Source organism: Lathamus discolor, chromosome 3 (assembly GCF_037157495.1).
Source record: "Lathamus discolor isolate bLatDis1 chromosome 3, bLatDis1.hap1, whole genome shotgun sequence".
Lineage (NCBI taxonomy): Eukaryota > Metazoa > Chordata > Aves > Psittaciformes > Psittacidae > Lathamus > Lathamus discolor.
Genome location: NC_088886.1, coordinates 59499986 through 59516293, shown reverse-complemented (window position 1 = coordinate 59516293; position 16308 = coordinate 59499986). Strand labels below are relative to the sequence as shown.

Here is a 16308-nt window from a genome sequence, read left to right as displayed (position 1 = left end):
TCCTCAGCCCTTTGCAAGGGGTTTGGTAGTCATCCTTGCAGGACAAGCACAGGGTAGCAACATACCCAAAAATCAATTGTTATTTTTATTTGTACAGTAGGAACACTGGTCATGGTACTACCCTTTACTAGGGCACCTAATTATTTCTGTAGCTGCTTGTTTAATAGACCTGGCACATTCTTAACCAAATATTAAGGTTTAAAAGTACTTAGAACCCCTTAAAATTAGCAATATAGAATAACACCAAAAACCAAAACCAAACCCAGAAACTAATGCAGTGAAAGAATATAGAAAGCACTAGCAGTGTAACTCACAGTAAAACATTCAAAACCACAGTACATGACATTCCTCCACTGCATGTAATTATGAAAAAGATATGACTGTAGTAAATTCTAACAAGATTTGACAGCATCTTGGAAGCAGATAGAAATGGAAACCCCAAGTTGAATAAGCTGCAGCTGATAAACAGAATCATAGAATGAATAAAGCTGTACCATTAACCAGTATGTAAGCTTTGGCAAACAATCCAGTATTGCTTCGTGTATTTCACATTTAAAATCAATAGAGACCATTGGCTTATCTCAGTTAATCTTGTCAATAATAAAGACCACTGGACTTTACCACATTACCTTTACGTTGAGTCCTGGCTGCCTAAAGCATGCCTTCCAGGAAAACACCTAATAGTGCTCGGTGGACATTAGGGGGATGCATGATTCATAAGTAAGGAAGTGAATTTTACTAAGTATTAACCAGTTGTGCCCCAGATTGAAGCTTTGTGGACAGATCATTTGGTCACTTCATTGGAAAGCCTTTTTTAGTATATATTTCTCCTTTAAAAAATGTAACACAGACTATTACCTCAGAAAGCAACAGGATAAAAACCTTTATTGTTCCACCTTTGTCAGAGTTCATTTTCTATTGATATGCATTTTTGTAACTGTAATTTACATCAGAAACTTCAGCTCCTTAGAGGCTTCATGTGGAGTAGCAGAAAACCAACTCAATCCCACGTCTTCAAGTAATATACCACTTGGGCACAAGGAATCTCTAGGATTGGAATCAGTCAGATCTTCCACCTCCTCCCTTTCCTGTGTTCTTTGTCCTCATTTCATGCCAAGCTTTCACCAGTGGTTCTCTGTTCTTCCATATGAGCTCATGGCCATAAGTCACGTACCACCTGAGAAAAAGAAAATACTAGTTAAAACTAACAGCAACTTTTCTCTGTATCTGAGGAACAGGCTGATCACTAAAATCAGGTAACTGAAATGCCTGTAGGCATTTCTACTCCTAGAAAATACAGGAGACAAGAAAAACCAAGGCAGAAAGAACACCACTCTTGGAAAGCGGCAGTGGCAGGTAAGCCACTTGTTCTCATGACTCCTAATAATTAACTTCTGTGTTCTTGCTTGTCTCAGTCCTGAGAATGACTGGTTTTCATGCCTTTAATTTCATGTTCTCGTGATTTCTACATAAGAGACTGTTAAAACAGTCTCTGTTGCTTGTGCTAATGTTTACTGACAACACCAAGTAAACTTTTCTCACATGTAAATACAACTACCCCGTAATTAACAGCCACATTCCATTCAAAACATTTTCTTCTATAAACATCTAAATGAGGATTTAATCTATACAAGTGTTTTAGCTTGACTGGTATTCATAGAGAATTATGTATCTTGATATATGAACAGCAACATAAGTGATTCAGCAAGGGAGGTTATGGTGGTGAGGAGAGGTGGGAGGGGAAGCAACTGCATGGAAATAGGTTGAAGGTTCTCCCACAAGTCTAACTTCACATCTGAGTCTTGAATATCCATTTTCTATCAGCCAGTACTGGGTAAACAGGCCATTTCTATAAATCATGTATCTTCTTTCTAAAGCAGACAGTTGTCTGTGAGGCAATGTATAGAAAATACTTTGGCTATTCAACATACGTGCTAAATAGAAGCCCTGATTTAGGCTGAAGAAACCAAAATGATCACGGAGTAGAACACATAGGTAGAACATGTCTTCCTCACCTAGCTGACTCAAGACAGTTTTTACTGCAAGTGCTATCCTAATATGTGAATCTGCAAGCTGATATAGATATATCATGGCAGAAAGTAGTTATGGATCAGCAGGCCAACATCAGATGCAGTTGTGATGGGAGAAGGGGAGAAAAGGTGACTGCAGCACAACTCAGTAGCAAAGAAAGGCAAAACAGTTTGCAGACTAAAATGAAGTGTTCCCCACCTGTTCTTTGCCTGGCCTAGTTAAACCTCAGGTAGCCTTTTAAAATGCCTACATAAATGTTTAAAAATGCTCTTAGCTACAAATGTGCAAAATAAGACAACACTGCAATCAGGTAGAAGGGAAAAACTCATTAGGTAATGTAGTTCAAACATGGAACAATGCAGAACTGTTTCCTACAAACTGGTTTCTAATAGTTCGTCCCAATTTGGAAGACTCCACACAAAGACAATGCAGCAACACTGAGAAACAGCAGTAGAGGCTGCTCAAAGGAATTTGGCCTGAGCTTATACCAACTCTGGAGCTCTAAATTGGCAATTAAAGAAAAAAGACTTGGACAAAACTTGTTTCAGCTGTTTAATTCTAAAGTTATTTTAATTTGTCCATGCTGTGTTTTGTGAGAATCTTTTCTGCCTTGTGACTCTCTTCAATGTGCTAGGGAGAGCATAACGGAGGCAACCAGGCCAGGTTACGGTGACAGGACAATCTGACATCTAATCCATCATTCTAAGTCAGTTCAGCTCAGTTCAGTTCTCAGCATCGACTGACAGCATTTTCTACACTATTTTATAACACTCAAGGATGACAGTGAGTTGTCTTCAATGCTGCTTAAGACAATCCTCAAAAAAAAAGAGAGAAAAGAGGAAGTAAAGAAGAAAAAAATAGGATGAATTTAAATATGAAACAAACAGAAGTTAGTAAATAGACTTACATCCCAAAGAGGGCTCCCCCAAGATGTGCAGCATGGTCAAAAAGTCTCCAGCCTAGAGCAAGTCCTGCAGAGTCAAATGCGATTATGGCTTTCAGTGCCTGGAAAGGAACAGAACGTGGTATGGACAGATCAGTCACAGTATAAAATGGCCACTGATTAAGAGTTTCCTATTTGGCACAGCAAAAATTTGGGATCAAAAAACATTTCATGAATTTTATATCAAAGCAATTGCTGTAAAAAACCGCTTTCCCCCTCACCCAACAAAACCTAAACCAAATTGTTTTAAAACAGACTCAGTTCTTCGCTGTACTGTCCCGTCAAAATACAGACATGAGCGGTCACAGAATACTGCAGGGTAGGAATGTGCCCTTTTCAAATACACTGTCTCTTCCAATCTTCACTTCTAAAGCCATGCATACATTCCAGACTGGGGTCAGAAGTTACTTAGTTACTTGAAAGAGCGCACAGTATAAAAGATATAGCAACATTCTCATTCATCAGTTCTGACACAGCTTAGATTTATATGCATCTGATCTCCCAAACACAACCCTTCAGTGGACAGAACATATGGGGCAGCACCCCTGTCATCTAATATAGACTGCTCATCACACTTTCCTAATGACAAATCTCTTGGCAGGTAGAAAATGAGGATGACTTTGAACAACTCTGTGGCCAGAAAGAGCATAACCAATGGTGCAGCATCCTCAGGAGACAGAAACCACCGTAACTGTAATTATGCAAAATTTTACTAAGTGCTTCATTCCAAAAAGACCGATAGATTTAATGTTAGGATGAGATGTTACTTTAAGTAGGATTTCTTTCCTTAAGTGTGTGTCTTAGAATAGCAGCTCTACTGCTACATTGGCTTGTTTATTTTAAAAACCATCATAGTATATGTGAGGTAGCCTGAGTATCTAAACCTAGTACATAAGGTTTCAAAATGCAATTATATAGTAAGGCTAAAATCATTCCAACATTTACACTGCAGCAGCCAATGCTGCTCTTGTCTTACTGTTGCAGTAAGTACTTCCTCATGGCAACATTTTCTATGGCTCTGCCAATATTTCTATCCTGGCCATCTTTTTAAAGAGGGATGCAGTTAAAAGGTAGCAGCAAAAATCCCAGGTCCTCTCAAGCAGAAGTGCAAGAAAACCAGGAAGGCTACATCTAAAAACACTTGTTTAAATCTGTAAGCTTCGCTTCCCAAAAATACTAAATCGCATGATCTTGAAACAACAAAGCTTTAAACTGCTTTAAGTAAAACAGCAGAACAACTTTAAGCAGTGGATCAAAGATGATTAACTCATTAAAGCAGCTCAAGATACACATGAGCAGCTTTTCTTAAATGGGGCAGTGGATGTGCTTAAAAGAACTTAATGAAACAAACGAGTCCTAGTGTTACACATGAAGAAAAGCCTCACCAGTGTACCAAACCATTCTAGGAAAAGATGGTATACAAATGAGGAGGCAGGTATTCCTCCAGGATTGGAACGCTTTTTCCCTTGCAAAGCGACATTCTGTTTTCCCCATCCTGGTATTTTTTTCTTCAAAAACAGCATATCAGTATTGGATTAGCCTGTAAAAAGTGCTGCTATAAAAATGTGTATGTATATGTATGCACACCCCCTCAGACAGGTGAACCAAGTCCCTCCTTAATTCTTTCACCTCTTAGTATCAGATTTGAAACAGACCCAATGAGGATGGAATTTAGGGCAATTCTCAGGTTGCTACACACTTGTGCCATGATTGTGCTAGGCTGCAACAATTCAGTCTCCAGGACTTCCATGACCTGTATTCACTTTGAAAACAAATCTAACAGCTTAGAAACACAAAAGACAGACATATGTGCAGAGGAGATAGAGAGGATATGGGGAAAAGGTTTTAAGAGCAGAACTGATTTAAAGTTCAAAGGAACTTACGCTTCCTGCTGTAAATGTGAACATTGGAAGAAATATGATGGCGAGTTTTGCTTCTGGCATCTTTGTACATACGGCTGCAAGGACAGTCATTATAGCTCCTGACTGCAAATACATTAAAATACATGACAGTAAGCAGAGATGTTACATAAGAGAAAATTTCTCCATTTTCCCTTGGGCTTTTATTTTCAAATGCAGCCCAATTCTTAAGATAACAAATTATGTTAATGTGCTTTTTTCCCAGTAAAGCCTAGAAATTTAATACATATTAATCAAACACAGACATCTCGAATGAAGGGCATCATTCTGAAGCTTGTACCAAAACAAGGAAAATAACAGATGGAGAGGGACAAAAAGCTTTTGTCAACGAAATGAGTAATTCCGTGGTCTGTACTAAACTGACCATAGGCTTTTTGTATCCATGAAATATCTCAATGGAAAGGCTGTGAATACAGTAAAGTAATGCAATGTGTGGCAATTTCAGTAAGTTCAGATCAGTAAGACTAATGGGAAGCTAACTTGCTCCAGATATAGTTTATTCATAAGATAAAGGGACAATACAGAGACAGCACTGCCAAAATTCTAACTCTGGGACAGTTCAACACCTGTTTTTCATTCCAATTGAAAAATAAGATTGTAACTTGTGGCTTTTATCAACATTATTTAGTAAAGTAAGTTAAGAAGCCTTTAAAACTTGGCAAATAGCTAGGTTCACCTCAAACTTATAGTGAGTTAATACTTGTAAAGAACAGACAACCACGACACCTCTTCAGCCTGCCTCATTTCTGTGAGACTTTTGGCAGGAGTGCTGCCCTTTCTGCATGGCGTGACTGACAGCTTCCACGATCATCACATGCTGATTTCGACTGCCTGATTACAATGTCTCTTTCTGTTTTCAATTAGAGAAGACTGGTACACAATTAATGAAATAATATTTATGAAATAACTCTAATAAAACTGAACTACCTGCTCAGTGACAAGAGGTCCTGCTGCTAAGTACTCATTTACAAGCATTAAGCGGCATTAGTTCTGGGCTCCTGCTGCAGCAGAGTTAACATATTTGAAGAACTAGCATGTTCTTGCACAGGAATCACTGCCTGGTTACTTGGTTTTGGTAAACTCTTCCAAGTTTCTATTATCCCAAATATATTTTTGGGGTTTAAGCAGGTTAAAGAATACAGCAGGCTTTGAAAGTGGCTTCAGAAACCATTATAAGGTTTCCCGTATGCTGAGATACTTACAGCTCCAAGTGATGGTTCAAACCTTCCAGTGGCCATTTTAGCAACATAACTGACAAAAGTGGAGATAACCCCTAGAAAGGAAAAATTAGTGTTGGAAACAATGCCAGCAATGCAGACAAGCAGCAGAAAGTACGACAATGTTATCCCAACACCTCCCTAAAGAAGCTAGTGTAGGTGACATGGGATTCCTTCTTTGGTGGTTGGTGGCTGTTTTGGTTTTTAAAACAACTGTCATCTTTTCCCACTAAACTCTCATAAGTCTGTATTGAGCTATTTTATTTTGGTAGCTAAGGATGAATTAAACCAGCTACTTGTATTTTCATGGTATTTTAAAGCTAAATATCCTAAACCCATCAAAATTCTGTATGACAGCAGGTAAGTAGAGCAGTTAGTATAACGCAATGTGTGGGACTGAACAATAGCCAACTGTTGTACATCTATTACCATGCACACATTTCAGTTGCATGAATACATATTTAAAGTGTTATGAATATATATCTATTTAACATTACCAGCAGAAAGATATACTGCAATGAACTGCTCGCATCCCAGAAGAGAGACAATGCTGCTGGAAAAGCTCCATAAAACATACATATTTGCTGCCATGTGGAACAGAGAAAAGTGACTAAATGTAGAAAGCAGCATGGGAGAACACAGGGCTCCTACAAAAGAAAAAACAATGCAAGAAGAAAGTCAGGATTTTAATATGCTTCAACTTACATGTCATACAGAATAGAAATTTATCAAGACATGCTACAGGCTAATAATGCTTTGAATTCTCAAATACATCCTATGTAATAAACCCAGAAATGTAAAATATTTCAAACTCCACATAATACCTTTGAAAGGGACAACACGTACCCCAGAGATGTACACACTGTACGAACAGCTCCTTTAGAAAGTCTTTATTACTTACTGGGGAATGTTTCATATAAAACATTTACCTTATGACACATCTCCTATGCTTTGGAAAGAAGAAATTTTTGTATATGTATATAGTGAAAGATTTTTAATGTCTTTTATGAGCAACTACCTAAACTAATTTTGCTACAGAGATGGGCTCAAAGAAAAGCTAGTTTTCTTTTGAAAACAAGCTACTAGCTCTCCTCACTGAAACAGCAGCCTTGAAAGTGCAAAAAGTGCCAATTAGCAGGTTTGAAGGTCAGCATTATTTAAAACAGGAGTGTTTGGTGTGACTGATGCTCAGCTCTGGATACCAGCTTTTAGCTTTGGGATGTCTGGGGAATTGGCTGAGTTTCCACTTTTCAGCAGAAATTAAGAGGACAAGTAAGCAGAAAGTACTCTCCTAATGCATACTTGTCTCATCCTTTTCATTCTGTTCTCTACCAACTAATTGTTCTACATTAAATATCACTAACTTACTTTCCTTAACCTGTTAAAAATATTTCACATACAGTGAAAGCCAAGTTTGCAGGTTTGTTAGGGTTTCATTATTATGTGACTCAAAGCACAGCTTTGAAACAAGGACTCTGTACATGACATACAGACTAACACTTGTCTATTGATGGAAGCACACACGCATGTGACTGGTGACTTCTATCTGCATCCCACAGAATATTAAAGGGGTGTAGGGATTACACTTGAGTCTATTTTTTGAATGGCGTTGCATAGTACAATTTATTTTGCTCCTTCCCAAAGAGTGGCATGATTTACGTTCTGTTGTACAGCTTGACATCACTGGGAGGAGTGCTGTATCTGTATCCTATCTTCACCTTTACAAAGGCAGGAACTGCATCCTACTAAATGCAGTAAAAGGCCAGACAGCAGGCAACAGTTTTGACATTACAATATTTAGCACCAGTGTTTTCTTTGTTATTAAAAATGAGATCTATTACTTCTTTTTTCCCCTCAAACCATGTCCTCTGTAGACAGAATGATGTATTTGGGTATGACTGAGATGGCTTGTGGGTGGTGGAGCTACAAGTAAGCCATGCACCAGCTGAAGCTTCTGCAGTATGATTGGAGGTTCTATTACAGCACGGTGTAGAAAAGTCACCCAAACTACTATTCACTTACTGGAGGATGGATCTGAGGTGAAGTATGTAAACATAAACCGTCGCATACCAGGCAGCCTCCATAAACAGAATACAAAGACATTTGCAGCTATAATACCTATTAAGAGGAGGGGGAAAAAAAGTATAAAAGCAAATTATGAGTGTAATACACTGTAATGCTGACTGTAAGCAAGTATTCAAAAGTACACTTACAAGAGACATACTTTTTCTTCACTATTCCATTTAAAGCAGTATTCACTTTTTAACTTTATAAAGTTTAGAAAAGGCAAATTCTGAAAGCTACATTTATCAAGTGGAAGTCTTTTAGAAATATGACACTTAATTGCAACTGTTTAAACATACAGTGCAGTGAATACAACAGTCCAGAAAATCTGTACTAAAGACACACAAGTTACAACTTCAAATACAGAGCCCATGAAAGAAGAGCCAGCTTAAGAGGTCCCATTTCCTGCCTCTCTGGTGGCGTTTGGACATAAGCAGCTAATCTGATGTACATTAGGATGCAGATTTAACCACACATGGAGGGGAAAAGTCTTGGGGAACCATAAAAACATACAGTACACGTTCCATCCAATTTGGGGGAAGCTTTGTTTTGAGGGAAATGTGTGTTTTACTTCACAGATATTTATTGTGATCTGTATTTTAAGTAAGAATGTAAATTATTAGAAACATAATGATGCAAATTCATTGTTTCTTGGTTAAAGTGCCTTCTCTATTTCTATCCAAGTGTTTAGGTATTTAAAATCTTTTGTAACTGCTAGAAACATTCAAGGGGAAAATAATAATGATGCTTTTACATAATGGTAAATGTCACATAATTATTATATTTGAAGCTTGCAACAAACTGTAGGAACAGTGAAAAACTGTAAGTCCTAGAACAAAAATGTCAACAGATCTCTGTTTTCGCTACTTTGTCCTATTATATCACACTCTTCTTAGAGGAAGTGTTTTCCCTGCATGCTAAAACCAAGGAGTTACAGTACTGTCAACTATTTCAGTATAGCAAGCCAAATCTTGCTAGCGTAATCAAGGGTAAGCATCTAAATGGGTCAGGGTCCACCAACTTAAATTTGTATTGCTTGTTAGATCACCTAGAACTACTCTAGAGACTACGGAATGGTATCTTCACCAACCCTGCCCCAGTAAGTATTTGTAGCTGTATTCTGACTTGCACGTTGAAAAGCATTTCAAAGCATCGTACAAAACTTGTGACAGCACTTACTAATTGAGGGCCTGAGATTATTTTTGCCCAAAACATTCAGCACTTATGTGATCTGTTCTTAGGCTGGGAGTCAACTTTGCAAAGAGTTAGTAAGTTGTCTGAGTATTTTTTTTTTCTACAATGTTTCTGTAGAAAAGTAAATGACACAGAAATAGCATTTAAATAACCTTATGCTAACAAGTAAATACAGTAAATACTTAGTAGAATACGTAACAATGGATATAGCTCAGTTACTTGATTCGGCTTTGAATCAAGTTCTTGTCAATTTCTCACCACACAGGACATTTACCTTGGAGATTTCGAGTGCTGTTAGGCTAACCAGTCAAAACTACATCATAACCAAAGGAAAGCTCACAAGGTGTTTTTTTGTTATTTTACATGCATCATGCTGCAAACAAGAAGCAACTATTATGGAATTTTATTTCCACATATCAGTGGAATATATACACACTTTCCTTCTAAAAAACATCTGCTATTTTCCACAGTTCCTAAGAAAAATATTGCCGGCAGAGAATTCCAGCTAATCCTCCACACTCACACTGATGCATAGGAATTTTTTTAATGCATACAAAAAATAGGTTGTGTGAAGGAAGTGTAGCAGAAATAGTGTGTGTGCAGGTGTAAGTTTACACATGCTTTGTGCCTAACAACCTAACTGGTGTGAAAGGCACCTGTTTTAACATACTGTACCTGTTTGCCACATTTCTCTTCTGCGAATGTCTAATACCTGTAAGCTAACACAAACCTGTCACAGTCCGCTGACCCTCAGTCAGGCTATTCCACCAGCTGTTAACCTGAAATGGAACCGTTGTACATCAGTGCCACTGTGAAGTACTTGCCATTTCAAAACCACTCATTAAGGTTCTACTTTGTTAAGAATGGAAAACATTTGTTTGAAATCTGTTAGGTAAATCAGTTTCAAACTTTATTTCTGATTGGTTCAGCTTTTCAAGTTGGCATTTCCTTGCTCATCTATACTCTTCCTCATAAAACAACTCGTTGTAGCTGAAGAGTTTCTTCAAAAAGAAAGAGGTTATATCCTTTTATACAACTCTGTGGGTTTACCTCTGCTTGTACTCAGCTTGGATATAGCCCATAATGCTTACTTTAGCAGATTAGCCAAAGTTAGCATAAACCCTGCCTTGACTAAGCCTCACCTAATGCTGACTAACATCATACCACCCACCTTTGAGAGATCCCACTTTTGTGCCAGGGTCACTTTTGCAGAGGTGGCTCACAAGATGTGGAATCCATTCCCCCTTGCGTCCAGCTCACCCAGCCCTCCTCCAAGTTTAAAACCCCTGAAAAAGTTTATTTTGAGTGCAGTCAGCCCACAGACAAGTTTCACCCCCCTTTCCCTTCCTCCGCTTTCAGAACCATTGTTGGACAAATATTGATAGCTCAATGACCTTCCAACCATATTGATGGGGATGTCATATAAACCATCTGTAGGCTGGAGGCAGTGGGAAACAATGCTGCATGAAACAATCATTATTTGATATCAAAGTAGCAACTTCATTGCGTTTTCATGTTTGATTCTCTCACCAGGATAGAGATTCCCGTATTTCCTACAAAGTTCACTAAATAAACTTGCTTTTTCTAAAATACTAGAAATATATGCCCTTAGAAGCTATTGAGAGATCCTGAACTTTTAGAAGTAGGACTTCCCAGTTGAAGATGGGGATTGGGAATTTAAGCCTATTAACAACAGGGCAGTTTTGGTTTATTTTTTGGGTAGTTAATCGCATCTTCCCCTTCAGGTTTTACAATTCTTAATATTTTAAGTGGCAATCATAATCTCCCCTGCAGCTGATACATATACACCGAGCAACAAAGCATGCTGCACTAGGACTGGCTAGAATATAAGTTCATTTGCTTTATAGCAGCGTATACATAGTGCTGAGTTTTAGATTTTTGACCAAAATGGTACTGATAACACATTAATGTTCCCCCTTTTGCTAACAATGTTTGCACAGCATCAAAACCTTTTCCATTTCTCATTCTGCCCCTGCAGTGAATAGACTGGGGATGCACAATAGGCTGGGAAGGGACACAACCAGGCAGAGGACCCGAACTAACCGAAGTGATATTCCCTAACATATAATGTCATGCTCATCAAAAAAAGCCCAACACATGCATATTTTCTTTAGTTTTAAATGCACTTAGTTCCAAACTAAACGACTGATATTTTCAGGATGTCAACTAAATTTGTAACAAGTCTCACAGCACACACGATGTTCTTAATGCCCAAACTCCAAAGTATTTGCGTGTAAATGCCAGCTTTCATAAAGGAAAAAAAGCCCTCTAAACCCTCACATTTGTGAAGCAAAGGCTGAAAATATAAATGCATTTCAGAAGCCAGAACATTCAAAAGAAATCTTACGCTTAAGGCTCAGAATTTAGCTCTATGGGAACTCGTGTTTACTTTTGAGGGTACTCGGACAGAGAGTAATTCTTTTATACAGTGAAAAACTAAAAGGTCTACCTAGTTTAGGCACACAAACTATTACTCCCAACCTCTTCGCCCCACATTTCAGGGTGAAGATGGCATTTTTCTCCAGGATACTTGCTGTAGTGGCTCGGTGGGTTACAGTGCTCTAGAACTAATTCTATCAGTTTTTCCTGTGAGGAAATGCATCTCCTGTAAGCTGCCAAGAACCTATTCTTCATCCAAGTGACTTGTCCCGTTTGCCCCCGTTTGTTTGTGTTGTACAAACGGTGCTGCAGCTGCGCCCACACCGGAGGGCCGTGTTCCGCGCTGCGGCTGGGACCCAGCCGTGTGCGGCCAGGCCAGGCACCTGCAGGTACCGCGTACCTGCTTCCTGAAGTCCCCCCTCTTCTGCGGCCGCATTTTATCGAACCAGTCTGCTCGGGCTTCCTCAAAATAGCTCTGGACCCGCGACTTGAGCGACTCATACTGCCAGATGGCGGCGGATCCGAAGGCAGAGCCTGTGAACTGGGCGATAAAGCCTGAATGAGCGCACCATGCCGAGGCTTCGCCCGAGGTTGTGCCAGCCCCGAGCAATGCCCGCACGCTCCCGGGAGCGGAGACACCGCGGGCACCCGGGGCACCCCCGGCCCGGAGGAGCCACTCACCCCCACCGCGAACAGGAACGGCTTGACGAGGCGGCGAGCCGAGGGGCGGCCGGCGCGGGACGGCGGCGGCGGCGCCGGCGGGCAGAGGCTGCGGCGGCGGGCCGGCGGGCCTGGCCGCGCCTCGGCGGCGGTGACGGCTGGGGGCTCCTCGGGCCGCGGCCTCGCCCGGCGGAAGCCCTGCCGCTGCTCCAGCAGCACCGTCAGCCTGCGGGGGAAAAGACGCGGACCGTCAGTACCGCCGCGACCGCCCGCCCCGCTCCACGGCACGGCCCGGCCCGGGGGTACCTGTGCGGCCGCGGGCCCCAGGCGTGGGCCCAGCACCGCCACGCCATGTTGGGCGCCTCCAGCGCGCCAAGCTCTTCCGGGGCAGGCGGGCGCCATCTTGCGGGCGCTGTGTTGGGTGCCGGGCCGGGGAGCAGCTCGGTCGCCTCCGTCTCGGGGGCTCCCCGGTGGCCCTGGGCCAATCCGCACGGTGGGCACCGTGCCGTGGGGGCATGCCCGGCAGCGCTGCTGCCCCCGGCAGGCGGGACGGGAGTGCCCACGTCCTGCCCCGGCCGGCCCTGCCCAGCCATAGCGGGCGTGGCGCTGAGGCCGCCATGATGCGTGTGGCAGCTGCTATATCGCCCGGGTCCCCTTGGCAAGTACTGTGCGATTGAGCCCAGAAACCACCCGTGTGCTGGGCTCAGAGTGAGCAGCTGGTCGAAAGAGGGGATTCTCCCCGTCTACCCCACTCTGGTGAGACCCCCCCGGCCGTCATGATCCAGCTCTGGGGCAACAGCGCAAGAGGGATGTGGAGCTCTTGGAGCAAGTCCAGAGGAGGCCACAAAGATGCTGCGAGGGCTGGAGCAGCTCTGCTCTGGAGCCAGGCTGAGAGAGCTGGGCTGGTTCGGCCTGGAGAAGAGAAGGCTCCTGAAGGGGAGACCTTAGAGCAGCTCCCAGTGCTTAAAGGGGCTACAGGAAACCTGGAGAGGGGCTTTTGACAGGGGCCTGTAGGGACAGGACAGGGGGAATGGCTATAACCTGACAGAGGGGAGACTGAGATTAGGCATTAGGCAGAAGTTCCTCCCTGTGAGGGTGCTGAGGTGCTGGCACAGGGTGCCCAGAGAAGCTGTGGCTGCCCCATCCCTGGCAGTGCTCAAGGCCAGGTTGGACACAGGGGCTTGGAGCAACTTGGTCCAGTGGAAGGTGTCCCTGCCTGTGGCAGGGGCTGGAACTGGATGAGCTTTAAGGTCCCTTCCAACCCAAACCATTCTATGATCCAATCCCTTCTTGCCAACCATTAAACTTTGCCCTGAGCACTTAAGAGAGTATTATGCTCTCTGACTTGTATCCATGTACCAGTGCTAAAGTGATCCACCAAATGAGGCAGGCAGCTCCTGACCAACAGTGATTTCAGACTTTATCTGCATCTTATGAGGCAGCTGAATACTCACCATTGCTATGGATATTGCTGCAGACTGATGGTGGAAACTGTGCTGGCTGTTTCCTGTTGTCCAACCATCCCATTTTTTCAGCCCTGCAGTGAACATTTAGAATCATAAAGCTTAAATTAGCATTTGATGGTTTTATTTACTAATTTTTTAAACCAGGGCGAAGAATTGAATTAGGCATTCTTATTTTGGTTTAATGGAACATCAGAGGAAAACCAAGCATACTCCCTTTTGTCTAGATAGAAACAGCTGGGTTTGCTGTTGGGTGCTTTCTCATTTTGGTAGAGGACTGTGGTTTAACAAAGGACTAAAGCTTATCCTCTAAATCATATTCTAACTATGAAACAAAAGTTTCAGAGAAAAAGAGAGAGCAAGCTTTCCCCTTTGCTATCAAAATACTGATATTTATCACCAAGACTTCAGAATAGATCCTAACTCACTGATACTCACTGATGGATACCTGAAGTGACCAAAGCCTTTCTTCAAGTGCAGGTAAAAAGCAATTTCTTTGTTAGTCCTCAAAGGAGAAACTGTGTTCTATCAGCTGTTCCCCAGTTAATTCCTTTAAAATCCTTCTGTCTCTAGAGCCCTGTGACAAGGATATTATAGGCTAATGATCAGTTAAATACTGTAACTTTCAAATGCCATTTTATACACTACAAAACTAAGAAAGAAAACACTATCTGTGACTGACTGAACCAAGAGAAGAGCAGTTAACCTGTGTTTTGATCTGTTCCTAGAAGATGGGCCATCAGGACTTCAGCAAGTCTTTGGTACATCTGACTGAGACATCAGATAAAATAGCTGCCGTGTTTCACAGTGTTGTTGCAGCAGCCTTGACAGCTATAGAAGTGCAACACCATATTGTTCTGAATATTAAAACATAAAAGTCAGGGCAGGGGGGATGGATGCCTGGTAGTATTGTTCATTATACATTATATCCCATACTTTTAATGTGGGACCTTCCCGGCTTTAGAATATGTACTTCTGTGGTGAAACTTTCATTGAGGCTTTAGGTATTAAAGGAGCCTTTTGATTACTTGGTGACTGGGGATGATTAATATGAATGATTTATGGGGAAACAAATTCATGGGTGGTAAACAGCTTTATTGTGAAATGTGGGAAATGGGAATAACTCTTCCTCATCATTTCCTTCTGCTCATAAAACTGGGAAACTATATCCTAAAGAAAACTATACTTAAAAAGCGATTAGAAAGTGATCAGCTGTTGAGGTTCGCACTTGAGCATTTGAAGGTACCAGACCCTACTGAAAGCAGCTATCTTTAAGCAGTGCCTCCTACAGCCATTGTAAAGCATGTGCATCCATATTAATGAATCTGCTAAACTTTCTTCCTCAGTTTTTATAACCAGATGCTGTTTTGAACAAAGATGTTTGGCTTGCCCAGCTGAAGCACAGAATGACAATATCTGTCATGATGTCTGTCTTGCTGGTAGTCCAGGTTGTAACTCACACTGTGTGTGTGACAGCTTTTTCTAACCAGTGTTCCACGTTTTTCAGGATGGCAGACTAGCAAGCAGTGTTGGTTTCCCATGTTTCGGAATGTTAACGCCAGCACCACTTGTAATCAGTAGACAGCTGTGGCTGAAGGTGAAAATGAAAGCTCTCTGTGCATCACAAACCAAACCCCTAGGAATCATCCAGCTATGAGTATTTCAGACAGCTGAGGTTTCAGGAGGCAGTTCTGTTGCTCCGTCTGATACCCAACTCTGCCTAAAGACAGCACTCCTTATAGTAATAGGTGAGTAAAGAATCACACACTGGGTTGATTTCATGTTAATTTTTGCACAAATTACGTTCTATATTCATACAAACCCAATGTAACTGTTCCAACAAACTGTACACATAGAAACAGGTTTCTGTCTGGAGTTGAACTGAAATCTGTGGAGGTGCTTCATGCCTCGTATCACTTAAAAAAAATTCCAGCTCTTCACAAAACCAAGCAGGTAAAAGAAGGTGAGGAACAAGGGTGGAGAGGACAAAACAAAGCCAGCTACAGCGCTGCAGCTAGCAGAAGTTGACTGACGTAGGAAAAGACCCCTGTCTTGTTAGGAGCTAATGCACATTCAGTTATCCCAGTTAAAGAATCCAGGTTTGTTGCAGGTTACGTTATGAGTCCAGAGTAGCAATCCATTTAGATATTGTCCAGGGAGGACTGGGTGTGACCCAGTCAGAGCCTCTTCTGTCGGCCCCTTCCACCACCCCTGGATGATCCTCTTCGTGATTGAGCAGAGTTCATGTTATTTCCTCTCCCCTGGTTACTTCCACTCCTTCCTCCTCGAGAAGGGTTATTGCCTCCTGCAGGGCTTCCACCAACAGCTTCATCTCTGTGGAATTCATTGTGATGGTCTCCATCTAAAGAACTGGATCTCCCAGATTTTGATGCTCTCTGTGAACTTCCTCGTCCTAA

General features: G+C 41.8%; 2 protein-coding genes across 8 annotated transcripts in view; one reads left to right on the top strand and one right to left on the bottom strand.

Annotated features, from left to right (window-relative positions):
• LOC136012336 (claudin-15-like) overlaps positions 1-16308 on the top strand; it is a 53193-nt gene that overhangs the window by 7625 nt on the left and 29260 nt on the right. For 2 of the 7 annotated variants that reach the window (XM_065675487.1, XM_065675486.1), the window contains one exon: positions 15399-15639. The exons of 2 other annotated variants lie outside the window; for them this stretch is intronic. The gene's annotated coding sequence lies outside the window, so the exon portion shown is untranslated. Of the gene's footprint in view, positions 1-12657; positions 15640-16308 lie in introns of those variants that run through there. 3 more of the 7 variants (XM_065675489.1, XM_065675485.1, XM_065675484.1) reach the window with 2 other exon arrangements.
• PARL (presenilin associated rhomboid like) lies at positions 860-13052 on the bottom strand. The gene is made up of 10 exons (XM_065675479.1): positions 12735-13052; positions 12450-12654; positions 12169-12309; positions 10099-10147; positions 8133-8228; positions 6608-6757; positions 6096-6166; positions 4858-4959; positions 2939-3036; positions 860-1177 (listed from the first exon to the last, which is right to left on the bottom strand). The coding sequence occupies exons 1-10, from the start codon at positions 13019-13021 to the stop codon at positions 1060-1062; spliced, it is 1317 nt and encodes a 438-aa protein (XP_065531551.1). The 5' UTR covers positions 13022-13052; the 3' UTR covers positions 860-1059.

Excerpts from the sequence above, each read along its gene's own strand:
- PARL (XM_065675479.1), bottom strand. The coding sequence starts at position 13,021 with ATGGCTGGGCAGGGCCGGCCGGGGCAGGACGTGGGCACTCCCGTCCCG. Across the intron at positions 10,148-12,168 it reads GGGGGGACTTCAGGAAGCAG|GTTAACAGCTGGTGGAATAG; the intron begins GTACGCGGTACC and ends GTTCCATTTCAG. Across the intron at positions 4,960-6,095 it reads TTGAACCATCACTTGGAGCT|TCAGGAGCTATAATGACTGT; the intron begins GTAAGTATCTCA and ends ATGTATTTGCAG.